General features: G+C 50.5%; 1 protein-coding gene across 4 annotated transcripts in view; it reads left to right on the top strand.

The window, feature by feature from the left end:
* The first annotated feature begins 444 nt into the window (after positions 1–444).
* The window catches only part of NTF3 (neurotrophin 3), a 66,739-nt gene continuing 52,231 nt past the window's right edge, over positions 445–14,952 (top strand). The window contains exon 1 of one of the 4 annotated variants that reach the window (XM_053921897.1): positions 445–616. Coding sequence is in view for 2 of the 4 variants with exons in the window: in XM_045187197.2 (XP_045043132.1) it covers positions 582–620 (39 nt within the window). In the remaining 2 variants the exon portion in view is untranslated. Of the gene's footprint in view, positions 621–2,188; positions 2,417–4,552; positions 4,633–14,952 lie in introns of those variants that run through there. The other 3 variants (XM_045187197.2, XM_024579556.3, XM_045187199.2) reach the window with 3 other exon arrangements.

Below are 14,952 nucleotides of genomic sequence, written 5' to 3'. Positions count from 1 at the left end.
TCTGCAGAACAAATCCGGGTCTTAAACTCACTGCTGCCTTCTCTTCTTTTTTTTCTTCCGATTTTTCAAATTCACGTTTGCCCCCTCCCTTCCCCTCTTCCCTCCAGACTGCCATTGACCGAGAAGCTGCAGGCCGATCAGCCCGCACATGTTTTTAACCCATTCCGCACTGAAGTGGAAGCCAACCACCTCTTTCTTTTCCATCTTTGGGTTACCGGAGGACCTCGAGCTCCAGTAAAAGAGACCCTAGAATTCAGCCAGTGGAACTGACACTGGGCCCCGAATCTCCCCTTTGAGAGCTGAGGGTGGGAGGTGGGGGACAAGAGCGGGAAGTGGAGGGAGGGCAAGGAGGCGGGCCAGAGCAGGGGGAGAGAACCAGAACCTAACTAACAGAGCACGCCCAATCCAACCTTCCTGTAGCTGTGTGCCCGGTGGAGGGAACAACTCGGCAGCTTAATCTGGCCCGGAGGAGGAACTGGACATTTTGGGTCGAGGGAGGCACTGAAGGAGGACCCTGTTCTTCGCAGGGACCGTGGGAGGTGCCGCCCCTGGGCCTCCGTAGGCGCTTCTGGCCGTTTTCGATGTGGCAGCCTCCATCAGCCAGGATAATGATGAGGCAGGTACAATCTATCTAGTACGAGACCCCAGACTCCTCATCCCTTCCCATCGCCCCGCAGCCTCTCTCCATGTGGGGTTCGGCCTGATCTGGTAGGCAAAGTGCCGGTTCTTCTCAGTGTGTGACCCAATTTTCAAACAGGTCAAAGAAATTTGGACTGGACCCTAGCTGAAACAGAGTGGACTGTTTATTAGACACTGGAACGGCAGGGCAGGGAGGAGACGGGGTACGTACTCATTTCCCTCCCCCAACGGCGCGTTGAGTCAAAAGGTCCCGGCAAGGGATGGAGTGAGGAGTGGCTGAGATGGCAAGGAAAGCGGAGGGGGTTCGGAGATGAGATCCGCCAGGCCGCGACCGGGGGAGCGGGGTAGAAGGGAAGCAGGAGCGCAAAATTCCGCTCTGAGGCTCTGGATTTCTCTCTGACCCCTAAGTGACCCCCGCCCCAATCTCTCGATGGCAAACGGGTGAAAGCAAGATGACTTAACTCGGTAAATTTAGAGAGAACGGTCCGAACAAGTGGGGGTCTAACGCGCAGATAAAATTATCTTGAAATAAGAGATTTTGCACCCCCCACCCCGTTCCGTTTTTCGAAAAATCTACGTGGGGAAGTGAACGTCACTACTTTCCGAGGTCTACTAAGAAATCTGTTTGTTTCTTGCCTTTCTGCTTCCCGAGCTGTCCCCTCGTGCAGACTGGTGGGTGCTGGGCGGGTGCTCAGCTGCAGAGCCCGAACCTAGTTTGGAGAAAGGGGTTTAGCAGAAGTTGGAGGCTCGGTGAAATGGGAGGCTCCGATCCATCCCGCTCTCCGTTCACAGCCTGCACGCACAGGCAAGCACACTCTCTGCAGCCCCCCCCCCCCCCCGCCCTCATCTCCACCCCCACCGCCAACTCTTTCTCCCCCAATACCTCTCTGATTTGATCCCCTTTGACCACGCGCACAGTGCTCTTCCTACTGGTCCCCACGAGCAGGCAGCAAGTTCGCTGGGGAGCGATTGTCCTTGGGCGTGTTCGTGATGTGGGGTGGGGGAAGCAGTGACGGGTGGGCTAGATAGGGGGTGGGGAGAGATCTGGAGCTGGAAGGGTCTAAGGTTTGGAGGAGGAGTTTGCACATTAGACCCAAGCCGTCCAGAGGAAAAGGGGCAAGAAAGGCCCTTCTGCCTCATAAAGAAAATCTTAAATAAAAAAGAAAAAAGGAAGAACAAAAAGAAAACTTTAAGAAAAAGAACAAATAAGACAGGCTGGAGAGATTAACATGTAAAATGTATTAAAAAGTTGAATATTTCGTTTTTTCCCTTGGATCTCTAGAAGGGACATCATGGGGGAGACTGAAGCAGACAACTCATCTGGAAGTTTTTGGTGTTTTTCTTTAACAGGGGCCAGGAGGAATGGCCCAGTCCTCCCACTGGCACCCAGACCAAGTCGGGGGGAGGGAGACGCTGGGCGCAGGCCCGCTAAGCGCGCGACCCGTCGGTCGCGGGGGCGGACGACGCGGCGCGCAAGGGGTTAAGGCGCTGAGCGCGGAGCCATCTGGCTGGGTTGGCTGGTTATAACCGCGCAGATTATGTTCACGGGACTCAGAGTTGAAGGCTCGGCTCCCTACCGAACAGCTCCGCGCGCGGCCCCGCGAGAAAGCCCGGAGCAACTACTTTCCTCCCTTTTCTTTCTTTTATTCCCCCCCTGCTGGGTAGTGGCGGCGGTGGGCTGGGGGAGACTTTGAATGACCAAGTTTGCGTCCACCTTTCTCTTCATGTCGATGTCCCTGGAAACAGTCACACGGATGCCATGGTTACTTCTGCCACGGTAAGGGGCGGAGGGCACGTTGGGTGGGCAGGTTCGGGCCTTGGGGGCCTCGTGGGGTTTTTTAAAGTGGAGCAGCGCTGTGGCCCTAACTCCGCACCCCGCCCCACCCCCATCGCGCTGCACTCACTTTCCCGGGCTTGTGGCTTCCCCGAAGTTTGTGCTGGGATCAGCCCCGGCTGAGGCGCTACCACAGCACCCCGTACACACACACAGACGCACGCACACACTCCTCCCCACCTCCACTCTTTCGGCCCTCCGCGGCCCAAGAAACCGCCCGATATCTGGGAAAGTGATCAGTTTAAGAGACCTGGATTGGAAACGAATGGCGGAGGCGAGGGGAAATGGGGGCGACGGAAGGGCAGGGAAGAGATTCAGCAAAATTGCCACCCCCCTCTCCAGCACACGCGCGTGCTCCTGCAGAGAAGGCTCCCTGCGCATCCTGTAACAAAAGGGGGTGACCGACAGATCCCAGGCAGGGCAGAAGCGAGGTGCCACCGCCACTCCCCGGCACGCCCCCCGCGCCCAGTTCCTAGCCGCTCCGAGTTCTCCGCACTGCTAGGCTGCCCGTGCCGGGGCGTGGGCTGGGGGAGGGCACTCGGAGCTCCGGACCTGGAGGGTCGCTTCCAAGTTTGGGGAGTTGAGACTCCTCACCCGGCGCGACGTACCTGCTCGGGAGTCCCTCTGCCTCCGCGGAAAGCTTTTTTCGGAAACGAGCACGGAGTCGGGCCATCTCTTGGCCAGCGCCCACCCGGCGGCCACCCCACCCCGGCTCTCAGCGCAGATGTTGGAGCTCCGCGCGCGGCCTGAGCACCTGGGACTCGGCGGAGTAGCGGGGATCATGCGGGACCGGGCCATCCCTGGGGAAATCCTCGCGGTTTCTCTGAACCGGATCTGGGAATTTGAGGCGGAGATGTGGGAAGGCTGGTACACTCGGGGACAGGAGGAGCTAGGTCGGAGTTAAAAAGACCCACAACGGTCCAACTCGCTTCATTGCCCCAGAGCTCTGTTCATAATCGTTATGAAATTTGGGACGCTTGGGAGTTGAAAGTTTGGGGGAAGCTGGGCTGGGTGGGGGAAGGGACTCTGCTTGTTGCTTTAGGGGGCCAGTGGGTGCGCTGCTTCTTTGGGGGAGTTGGGCTACTGCGTTCCTCATCCGCGCTTCCCATGCACGGAACAGAGAAACCTTCGCGGTTTAGTGAGGATCCCTCCCATTGGATCTGTGGCTCCGGGGATTCCAGGTGGAGGAAACACAGAACGTGAACCTGACCGCCTCTTCTCGACCTCTGGCGGCGGGAGGCAGGTTCAGAGTCTGAGTGGAGGCAGCTGCCTAGACCCAACCGGAGGGCTGGATTCAGAGCTGGAGAGCTAGGAGACTGCGCGCCCGTCGACTTGTTTATGTGTGCGAAGAGCTGGGGGCGGGAGCTGGGTGGAGGCGGGGGCTAAAAGGGGGTGGGTGTCACTCCTGGAGTCTGATGTTTGCAACTCAGACGATTACAGAACGTGCAGGACGACCTGCTTTTTAATAAAGAGATACCCTCTCCCTCTCTGCAGAACAGGGAGCAGGAAAAAACATCGAAGCTCCATGCCTGAATGTCAGGATGAGAGACAGTTGTAACACAGAGGGAACTTTTCAGTCCGTTCTGTTTTCACAGCGCTCAGAAATCCTCCAGCACGCGCAGCCTGTCCCGCTTTGGTCCCCAGTTCCTTCCTGACGTGTGGCACAAAGAAAGTTGAGCAGTAGAATTCAGGGGATAAAAATCCAGCAGCCTCTGTTTGGGGCTCAAACACTGAGACCTAGCTTGGGGAGTGGGGTGAGATGAAAAGAAAGTCAGGTTCTGTGAAGTGTTGGAGGAAAGTAGAAAGACTGGGGCGGGTGGGTTGCATTACCTGGTGTGTTGGTGAGGACTGTACGGGAGCTGGAATTGGAAGATTTGGTTCTGTGTAATAGGGTCTGCTTTCCTGTGGAGGTTACATCGGGACCCTTGGTTGCTCTGTTTGGTCAGGGAAGGAGATTTTTGGAAAGTTGCCCGAGGTTGTGTTTGGGAGGTGGCCAGAGCGCAGGAGCTCCACCCTGTCCTGTGTTCCCTGGAGGTGTTTCTGAGGACTCTCGGAGAGGAGCATATGTGTGACTAGCAGGAGATGAGAGCATGTGGGAGCATAGGTGTAGCTAATGAGAAATCTGTGCCTGCGAAGGGTGTCGGAGCAGGAGGAGAGAGGTACAGTGTGTTGAAGACAGATGGCATGTGCATGCCTGCACAGACACACGGAGTGGGTGTGGCGTGGGAGGGCGGCTAGGCTGTGTGTGGGAGTGAAAGGTGGATGTGTGTGGAAGGTTGGGAGCCTGAGGATTACCAAAGGGACGTGTGTGGAGGTGGGGAAAAATTATCTGAGAAGAGCAGAGTGTGAACTTTACGAGTGTGTGTTGCGAAGTTTGGCTGGGATGGCAGTGAGGTGTGTGGGAGGTAGAAAACATGGGCTCAGACTCTCATTATTGGCGAGACTTGTCAGGGAAGGATGCTGGGTTGGTTTTTGCCTCCTCCCCCTCCCCATTTCCCCAGAGAGCAGGGAATTGGAGAAGGCTTAGAATGAGGGATGATGTACATTTAAGAGGAAAAGTCCTCTGTGTTGGCACTGAGTGGGGGTCAGGGGGGATGCATGCATAGGGTTGGAGCGAGCGGAGGAATATATTTTGCATGACTAGTGGCAGAGATGCATATAGTGTTATGTTGTATAGTAGATTTCTTACTTAATAGAGGAATTCACTGTCACCAATTGATATTGGCTATCGATGAAAATTTATGGAATGACTACTGGATGCTCAGCTCATTGCTGGGTACTGGGCCATGGCACAGTGCCCTGGAAACATTCCTTCTTGGAGCTCAGCTGACTGCTGCAATTTTGCCAGGAGGAATGAAGCGAGCTCGATGCTAGTTGAGGTTTCTTCAAGAACTATAATTCAGTTTTTAGAGATGTTTATGGATCTTGGGGGCCAAAGGGGTGCTGACTTGAAATATAGCCATGGTTTTGTAAAAAGAGGACATAAAGATAGGGATGATGTACAGTTTTGTGTGATGGGCATGCAGCTGAAGCCTGTTACTGTTTTTGTAGGGGGTGTGAGCTGGGAACTGGGGTGGGGGCGCCTCAGTCCAGGTCAGAACGCAGGTCCGGATACATTTGAGGGGTGGGTTTTTGAGTGGGAAGGGCCTACTTACTAGCAGGAATAAAACTTGGCATGTGGAGCTGCAGAAGGGTGAAGCACCGATCAGGGAAGATGTGGATTGGGAGTGTTTGCTAATCTTCATGTTTTCTGAGCTGTGAGGGTAAAGCTAACCTGGTGTGTGTATGATTGTGTTCGTGTGCCCACGCACACCATGAGGCTGGAGGTAAGTAACTGGGAGAAAGTTGGCCATGAGGATAGGAGTGATGTATATTCCAGCTCGGGGCGGGGGGTAGGTGTATGTTTTTGTAGGTGTGTCTGAGGAAGGATGCTCAGATGTGCATCTTAGGTAAAAAAAAGTTACAGATAAAAGACGAGCTGCAGGCTTTCGAGCCTCTGGGAAGTGAGGGGAACGTGAAGTTGGTTGGGTTCAGACCCTGAGAGCTGGTTAGCTGGCTAAACAGAACAGAGAGGGTGGTAGCTTTGACTGCACGCACTTGCTGGTCTAGACCAGGTGATAGGTAGGGAACCTCGCTTGTTAAGTTCTAATCGTATGAGAGCACATGTTTGGGGGGACTTTATTTGACTCGTGACCTTTTTGAATTTATAAAATGATAGCTATGCCATTTTGAGGTTCAATTTTATTTTTCTGGGCATGCATCTGTATGAGAGAGCGTTAATATAGGGTTTGACCTTTGGTCAGATCTGGTGGCAGATAATGTGTGAGGGTGGTGTGGTGGGGATGGAAAGCTCCGCATTGGGAATGTCTTGGTTCTCATCTCACTCTGCCACTATGGAGCAGTGTGACTTCAGGGAGGTTCTCTTCTCTCTGGTTCTCTGTTTTGTTTCTCCTTTTGCAAAAGGGCAATGTCTGTGGTGCCTTAGGGAGGAAAGTTCACTTTGCTTTTATCCCAGTCAAAGGGTTGGTGTGTTTAGGGGTCCAAAGCTTTACTCAGAGATGAAGTCTAATGGAATACAGGCGCTGGCATGTATATGAACCATTGTAAAAACAGGATCTGTGTCTCTTCCCCCTTTCAGTGCGAGCTCGTAAGATGGTCTTAATGCCCTCTGCATGTCTACTGCTCACCCACTGGGTGAGTGGGACTTTAACTGCCTCAGCTTGCTCATCCATTACATGGAGGCAGCCAAACCTAGGTTATAGTTGGTGGAAACCTGTATTCATAAAAGGTTGTCAAACTGTTTGGAAGGTGGCCCTGTTATTAATTGTCAGAAATAAACATCATCTGGTTCTTTAACATGAGCTGCGCAAACCATGACGCCACAATGAATGTGACTTTGAGAAGGGAGAAAATAGTGATTGTCCTTGGCGTATCGGAGTAAAAGAGGAGCAAAGTCCAGCCATCCTGCATTATTACTATGAAGGCCTGTTTTCCTCTAAACCGTGGGTCCCTGGCAGGCAGGAGCCTTCAGAGATGGGAAGTGGCGTGCATCCAGCGCAGCAAGTTGGTACAGACACTTTCCCCAGAGACAGAAACGGAGGCAGAGGGGCAAGGAAACCCACTGAAGCCTCCGAGTCCTCCCAGAAGTCAGCACGTGCTGTCGGCTCCTGGCTCAGAGTCAGGCTCCCATCCTTGAGTTCAGTGGCCATAAATAGTCAGGAGCTAAGCTATTTCCATGAGGCACTAAACCAATTCTGTTGCTTTTCTTGGCGAGATTGGGCCAATTAAGTTGATTGGAAGAGGTCACTGCTGATGGGTCTCACATTCCCCAGGCGGGACAGGCCAGCAGAGTTTAATTACACAACATTTCCCATCTCTGCAATTCCACTCCCAGATGTATCAGATGTTCGGGCCTCTCCGCTTCCCCTCCATTCAGAACGACTAATTGAGCAGGCGGCTTCTGCTCCAGGCTTCCCCAGACCTTTTCCTGAGTGGTAACTCCCACCCCAACTGAAGGGAATGTAAATCCACGTGTTGGCTGAAGTGGAAGAGGGGAGTCAGGCCGACACTAAAGATCTTTAAAACCCACCAACCGGCTTCAAGACCTCACCAGCTGCTGTTTTACTCTTTAATGAGGCAGGCAGTTTCTGGCAGTGGGTTGAACTAATGACCGTAGCTAGGGTTTTAGATTTAGTTTTATTTAAAATTGAGTTTGTTGGAGAAGGACCAAATCTTCTCCTGGAGACAAGCCTAAGCCCCGTGTGGTGCTGCTGATAAGGTCTGTGGATGTACTTTGTGCATGGGCAGGCGTGTGCAGAGTGAGAGGAGAGCATGGGACGTGTGTGTGCTGGGGGACACGTGAGCATCGGAGTGGCCCTGGGTGAGCAGAAGGCATCTGTAGAGTGTATGTTATGGGTGTCAGCTGTGTGGGTGCCTGGCTCAGATAGAACTGTCTTCATTTGGTTCTTGCAGGAGGGCCAGCTTGTGGAAAAAGTCAGAAGCAACTTCTTTCAGCTCATTTATATAGGGGGATAGAAGATATATGAGCTTTTAAGAAATAGGAAGCCAGTGTAGATAGTTCCTCACTCTTGCCTGGACAGATTTATATAAAGATCAAGGCTGGACAAGGGAAACTTTTCAGAGGACCCCCTTTAAAAGCTGTGAAAGCACATGTAGATGGCCCAAGATCTTTAAAGTATTTGTTGTTGTTGTTGATAGTTTTCCGTAATTCAGCCTTTTATGCTACCCCAAAATACCAAGAGGCATGCACCCCCGGGTGGTCAGAATGCATCGGCTCTTTCCTGTCCTCATCTGCACCATGGTCCTTTTCAAGTGATTGGAACTGTGAACCGCCAGCGGCTGTCTGTGTCTCGGGGCATCATCGCAAGACAAACCTCTGACTGTAACTGGTTTACCTGGAGAAGAACAGATTTTGAAGTGAAATTGGGTGGGGTCTGTTGTGGTTGCTCACTTTTAAACAGCATCTCCAGAGAAGACATTTGTTGGGGCCCAAATCTTTTATGGACTTGTTCAGACAGGGATTTTTGAAAGGATTCTTGCTCATTTAAGGCCAGAGCTATAGGTAGCTTACTGATTTCAAGAGATGCCAGGCTAGGGTGATCTTTAAGCAGCATAGGGCAGCAGAAAGCCTACTGACTTGGAGGTGGGGGATCAGGTTTGGAATTGAGCTCTGTCAGAATCAGCTGTTGTTTGATCTTGGACTTTATCTCTTGCCTTTGATTTACCCATCTGTAAATGAAGGGCTTGAGTTAGATGATCCCCAAGTCCCATTCCAACTCTACAACCCTAGGATTCTATAGCAGCCCTTTCCTCCTGCTCAGTCAGTGCTAGTATGTCTTGCTTGAAGTGCATCTTGGCACACCCTAAATGAGCTCCTGTTTTTATCTTTGGGGAGTGTCTGAGTCAAAGACAGAAAGTCATGCAAAGAGTTTGCCGTAATGTTTTGTTTTGGCCAAGAATGCTCATGAAGTTGGCTTAGCCTGCACAGTGTATACAGAGCTGAAAGAGGTTGGGTTTGGCTTTCTGGTAGGCCTGATGCTAATTAATCATCTAGCTTCCAGGTAAATGCCTCTTAGTGTCAGTGTTTCTAAGATAAGGACCCACCTTTAAGATGATTGATGATGATAATAATAATTAATATTTGAGTACTTACTGAGTGCCAGGCATGATTACAAGTAGTGTATGGCATTCATTATCTCCCTGCCCGAAATAATCTCATTTACAGATAGGGAGAGCGAGGTGATGTGAGGCTAAGGGATATGCTTATGGTTACACAACTAGATGTTGGTGTCCGGCTTTCTATCCTGAAGCCTGTAGCCATCATCCCAAGTCCGTCACCTGCCAGTTACATTCTGTTTTCTGCACTCTGTGGTGTCATCCAGATGGGAGACTGTTTGATAGCCCTCTGCAAAGTCTATCACCCCACAGGGAAACCTGCTCCACTGGAGGGTTCATTTTCACTTCCAAGACAAATGTGGAGGTTTTCTAGCCACCTGCTGGCAAGCATGTGTCAGATCTGTCTTAGCTCCCATTGGCCCTCCCCCTTTACTTCCCATTCTGTTGACAAGAGAATCTGCCCTTCCAGAGTGGGGGTATTGACTGAAGCTACAATTGCCTCCTTGCAAACTCCATAAGCATGGAGCTGGACATCTGGTTTTGATCCACACGCCCATGAGAGGTGGTAGGTCCCAGCATTCTTGAGTCCTGTGATGAGGATTGCACAGATTCAAAGAAAATCTGAATGGAGGCCATGAGGGCTTTTCAGATATTGGAAAATGGCTTTCCTTGATAGGCCAGGGAATTCCCTCCACTTCCATGGGGCCAATGTGAATGTAGATTTTTTTTTTTTTTTTTTTTTTTTTTTTTTTGCCTGAGAGGTTAGGGTCAGAGGTTGCTGCTAAGGACTGGGCTCACTAAGCTCTATTGGGTCAGAACAGAGCAGTTGTAGAGTCCTACAGCCTTGGCACTTGCTTGCTGCATGCCCTCCTCTGGGCAGTACCCAGAGGCAGAGCAGCCAGAAGGGTGCTTAGGCTGCATGCGCCGTCTCCAAGGGTATGACCAAAGGCTGTTCTTTCTCCCCCCATTCATTCTCATCTTCAAGGCAATTAATGAGAATGACTTTGTTTTGTTGCTTAAAGGTATTGCAATGTGCAAATAAATGTGAAACACTAACCTAATGCTGGTGAGGTTGTAGGTGCTCCAAAAATACACATTAACTTGGATTAAAATAACTTTTTATGTGTCAGGTGATACATTTCTTCTTTATATGATGACATAGCTCTCCTGTTACAATTTTTAAATGATAGCCAGATCCTTGAAATTTACTGCCTCCTTCCCTCTGTTTCTGGGTCTAATAAGGCCCTGGCATTAAAAATATCCTCCCCCTCTGGTTCCAAACTATCCTCTAGGGAATATGTTTCAAATTCTCAGTCTGGGATTATTTCCATCCTGTGTCTAGAAGACTTGCTCCTGGTGGTTCATAGGGCATGGCCCCGCTACCGCCGGGTTCAAGAGGGAAGTGCAGCTCTGGATATCACTTGATTTCCAATAAGTGTATCCTATGATTGGGATGGAGCCCAGCTGTCCTGACACGCAGCTTTCCATACTACTCTTTGCAAAGGACTCAAACTAGCTATGTGACCTGGAGCGAATCACTCTCCCTCCATGGGCCTCTGTTTCCTCTTCTGGAAAAGGAGGGGCTTGGATTCAGTTGAAGGTCAAAAGGACTCTGCCAGTTGTGACAAATCACATATTCCATGATCTGCTGGTCCCTGAGGCTCACCGTGGCCCAGGCCTGGGATTTCCAGGTATCCCGGCTAGCCTGGAGGACTTCCATGCAGAAACGTGGCGGGGAGGAGGAGGAGGAAATTAAGTTATGTGGTGCCAGATAAGTTATTGAACATATGGATGAGTGCATGTTTATAACGTGCTGAAGAGGCAAGCTTGCCAGATTTGTGGCAGATCTTGAATTGGAGGTTGGGAGCATAGGGAGAGTTTTATGTGGGATAACACTATCTGTGGGTAGCTGAATTCAATAAGCTAAATCGGAAAGATCCTGAACTATGAGCAAGGAGACCAAATGCCCCTCTTAACTCTTCCAGAGACTCACTGTGCTTTGGGGGAGTCCCTGAGCCACACCAGGTTTCACTTCCCTCGTGTGTTAAGTGAGCGAGTTAAGGGCTACTGGCTTTGATGGTGCCTAAAATCTTTCCTGCCTCATCATTTATTGTGGGAATTAGGAGTTAGCAGAAAAACCTGGATGGATGATTCCATAAGGGGATATGGCTTCAATGTAGACAGAAATGTCCTTTGATTGCAAAACTAGTGGCAGGAATATACATCTACTCTTGAATTGGAGATGGCCTTGGAGGACACATTCTGTGTATACGATGTGTTTACAATGCTCTCCCCTGCATCTCCACCAAGGGTGCGGAAATCATCCTTCACATCTTTGTTTCACCATTACCTTCTCTGGGCAGCCTCCCTGCCTTCCCCAGAGAGCCTGGGGCTCCTTCATCAGCCGTCGCATATTATACCACTTGGCAGCTTGAACAGCTTGAGGGTTTTGTTGGGGGGGTTTTTTGCATTTATATCTTCTCACTAGAATATGAGCTCTGCAAAGAAAGGGATCTCGTCTTTTCGTCTTCATGTCCCCCCAGTACTTGAACAGTGTCTGCCACAGAAATGAGCTGGAGGAGTGAATGCATGATGGCTCGTAGTGATTGTGCAGAGGTCCAGAGAGGTGATGCACTTGCCAAGGGTCCAGAGCCCTGCGCTTTGTGTCTCCGTTTGGCCTGTCCCAAGCCTGAGGTCATGAAGCCTGCTCACCAGGAAAGACCGTTCTTTCTCTCGTTGGAGACCCCTTCCCCCCCCATGGCTTAGTCTGCTTAGCTCTTCTGCAAATTTGGGCCCTTAGTCAAAGGGGAATGAGTGTCATTGCACATGAATTGGGGCAACTTATGTCTAGACACTTGGGAAGCACATGTTGGAAGATTATTCAGTGAGCATCCCGTTGGTAGCTAAGTCTCAGGCCTGTGTTGATGTTGGAGAAGATGCAAGGTGGATGCTGCAGCTCTGATCCTGAGGGTCTAGAATTTGGTGAGAGAGACAGATGGGGGGAGATCAGTGTGCTCCAGGGAGGGGCAGTGTGAGCATGGAAGGTCAAGTGCAGCAGTCCCACTGGAGCATTACTTTTTAGCGTGAATGTGACAGAGAGTCCTCTTGGCCAGGAACAGGGTGAAGGGTCTATGAACAGTCTTCACTTTGGCAGGACGGTGGTTTTCTTGTCCCAGAGTCCCCAGTGTCAGACCAAGTCTCTGAGCATCTCAGAGCCCACTGTGATATGTGCCCCTTGGTTATTTGTGGGAGAGCTTGGGGAGGGTGCATGTTGGACAGGCGTGAGGGCTTGGATGTGCAGGTGTGTGTGCTCACAGGTGTGATTTTCAGAAGTATCCTGCTCACAGCTACGGTGCACGCAGACAGGAAGGTAGGTCTGCCTGAGGTGCCTAAGCTCTCAGGGCTTCTCCCCGCTGCCTCAGTGCTTATTGTCTCTGTGACCATTTCTGACACAGGAACAGACTGCCATCTACTGTCCACTTCTGTCCTCTGAGTCCCTCCTGCTTTGTGAGCTCCTCAGCATTTTTTTTCACGTCCTGTTTTTAATTGGTCCAGATACCAGGAGAAATGGGATAGACGTCAAGTCCTTATTTAGTGATTTTTTGGGAATTTAGAAGGGAACCTTTAAAAAACATAACACATCTGATAGATGTTTTTCTTATTTATTTAACAAAAGTGTCGTTTTAAGGGGACCTCCTGTCTTTCCTGAGTCTTCGGAACCTCCATGCCAGGTCCCACGTGGAGCAGCAGGAGGTGAAAGGCAAGCCCCACCTCATGAGCTTGCCCTCTATCTGGGAGGTCAGGATAGACTTGCAGAGAAATAGACCATAGGATGGGGCAGGATATGTTTGGTAAGTGGCACATGAGAGGCAGGGACCACAGAGGCTCTGCCAGTTTGGAGGAAGGAGAAGTCCTTGCAGGCTGGGGTGACTAGGAAAGAGAAGGGTGGGCAAGTATGAGCAACCCCAGGGTTTGGAGAGAGCCTGCTGGGGGAGCTTCAGGAGGCTACAGAACAGGCTCTGCACGGGGGGGTTCCAGGGCCCAGAAGGCCTGAGGTCCTCCTCACTGTGACCTGGGGCTGTGGGTCTGATAGTCTCAGCATCCTCCCAACGCTGACCCTGCATTAGGTACCACACTTGCACGCAGTGGGAGGTGGCTTTTGGTTTCCAGCTTGTCAAGGAGCACTAGAGCCCGAGTCCCACCTGGGTCCCATGCAGGGAGGGGCACTCAAGATGTGGTCCTGTCCTAACTACCCCCCCCCACATTCTCATACTTTCTCTCTCTTCCTGAGCATTTTTATCCAACAGTCAAGGAGTAAGAGGGAAATGTCAGAGGAGTTCAGTGACAAGAGATGAGAGAGAGATAGATGGAGAGAGAGAAAGAGAGAGAGAGAGAGAGAGAGGGAGAGAGAGAGACTTTCCCAGAGGAATCTCAGGTGCCATACAAATACAAGGATGTAAACAGCTTCAAGAGGGGTCCTGCCAGGCTGCTGCTTCTGTCCACATCTGCCCTGGACCTTCCTTCCAAAAACATACCCGTATTGTACTTGAGTCAAAGATAGAAACTGCAGTAGTGTTAGTCATAGCTCAAGTGTAAGATTCCTTCACGCTAGAATTTCTTTACCATTCATTGCTTTATGGAGTTTTTTTAAGTTTCTGAGACTTTGATGGTTGTGGATTAAAATGGGAAAAACGTTTTCATAACACATTCTCATATTTTCTCTCTCTCTTTTTTAGCATTTAAATGATCACCAGGGAAATGTTCAGTGTGTTTATTTCTTGTTATTGTGTGTGTGTGTGCGCGTGCACAAGAGAGAGAGAAAACAAGAAAGAAAGATATTTTAGATTGTGGTCTATTAGCAAGTCTAGGAAATCAAGTTGAATTTGGGTTGGGTTCCTGATAGAGAGACCTCAGCTTGTCACTGTAATCCTCTGACGTTTCCTTTTTACTTTTGGCTCTTGTACGAATTGGCAATATATCGTCCCAGTCCTCCCGTCAGTGTTTACATCTCCTTTAGGGACTGCTATATAAAATTACCGTCTGTCTGCTGCAAGTCTCCCCAGTTCTTTGAGGGACCACTGACAGGCACAGTCCAGGATGGAGCCATTAGAGAAGGTCTGGTTTTTGACTAAGAGGAAAAGAAAATGTTAGGGGATTGGAGCAGGATTCCAGCAGGTTTTCATGTTCTTTCCTGTGGCACAAAGATGTCTGTGACTCTTGTCCGAAGAGAGATAGTTGCAGGGGCTGGGATAGAGATGGAAAGGAAAATTCTCCCAAGAGCAGCCAGAGCGGAGGGAGATCATCTGTTCTGAGCAATGGATGTGGAGCCAAAGAACCCCAAGAAATTCCTGGGAGGTGTCCTGATGGCCTATGATGTGATTTGTAGTCATCAGTGAAAGTGGAAGGAGGTGGGAGAAGAGAGTTTCAGGTGAGGAGGCAGGTGGAAAGAGGCCCTGAGGTGAGAAAAACTTGGATTAACAAAACCAAAAGAAGTCCAGGTAGGTGGTACACAGTGACATTCATGGGGCGGTGTGCCCAGGGAGGTGGGGAGTAGGCAGGAGCCAACAGTGGGGGCGGGGCTTACTCTCTACCCCATGGGTGACTGAAGATTTAAAGCTGACATGGGGTGGGGCACAATCAGGCTTTTGTTTGAAAAGCTCACTCTGGCTGCAATGTGGAAGATGGCTCTTGGGAAATACAGTTGTTCAGTGAAAAAGTGAATGCCGGTTGGATTGATGGGAGAATGAATGGGTGAGTGAACAAATGAATGAAATGGACAAGGGGACTATCAAGATTTACTGTATCTCTGATTCCTCTGATCAGTGCTGGCTCCTGGGGAGAGT

The sequence above is a fragment of the Desmodus rotundus genome, chromosome 3, assembly GCF_022682495.2.
Source record: "Desmodus rotundus isolate HL8 chromosome 3, HLdesRot8A.1, whole genome shotgun sequence".
Taxonomy (NCBI): Eukaryota; Metazoa; Chordata; class Mammalia; order Chiroptera; family Phyllostomidae; genus Desmodus; species Desmodus rotundus.
Note: the sequence above shows the minus strand (reverse complement) of the source record. Positions and strands in the feature narration are given on the sequence as shown.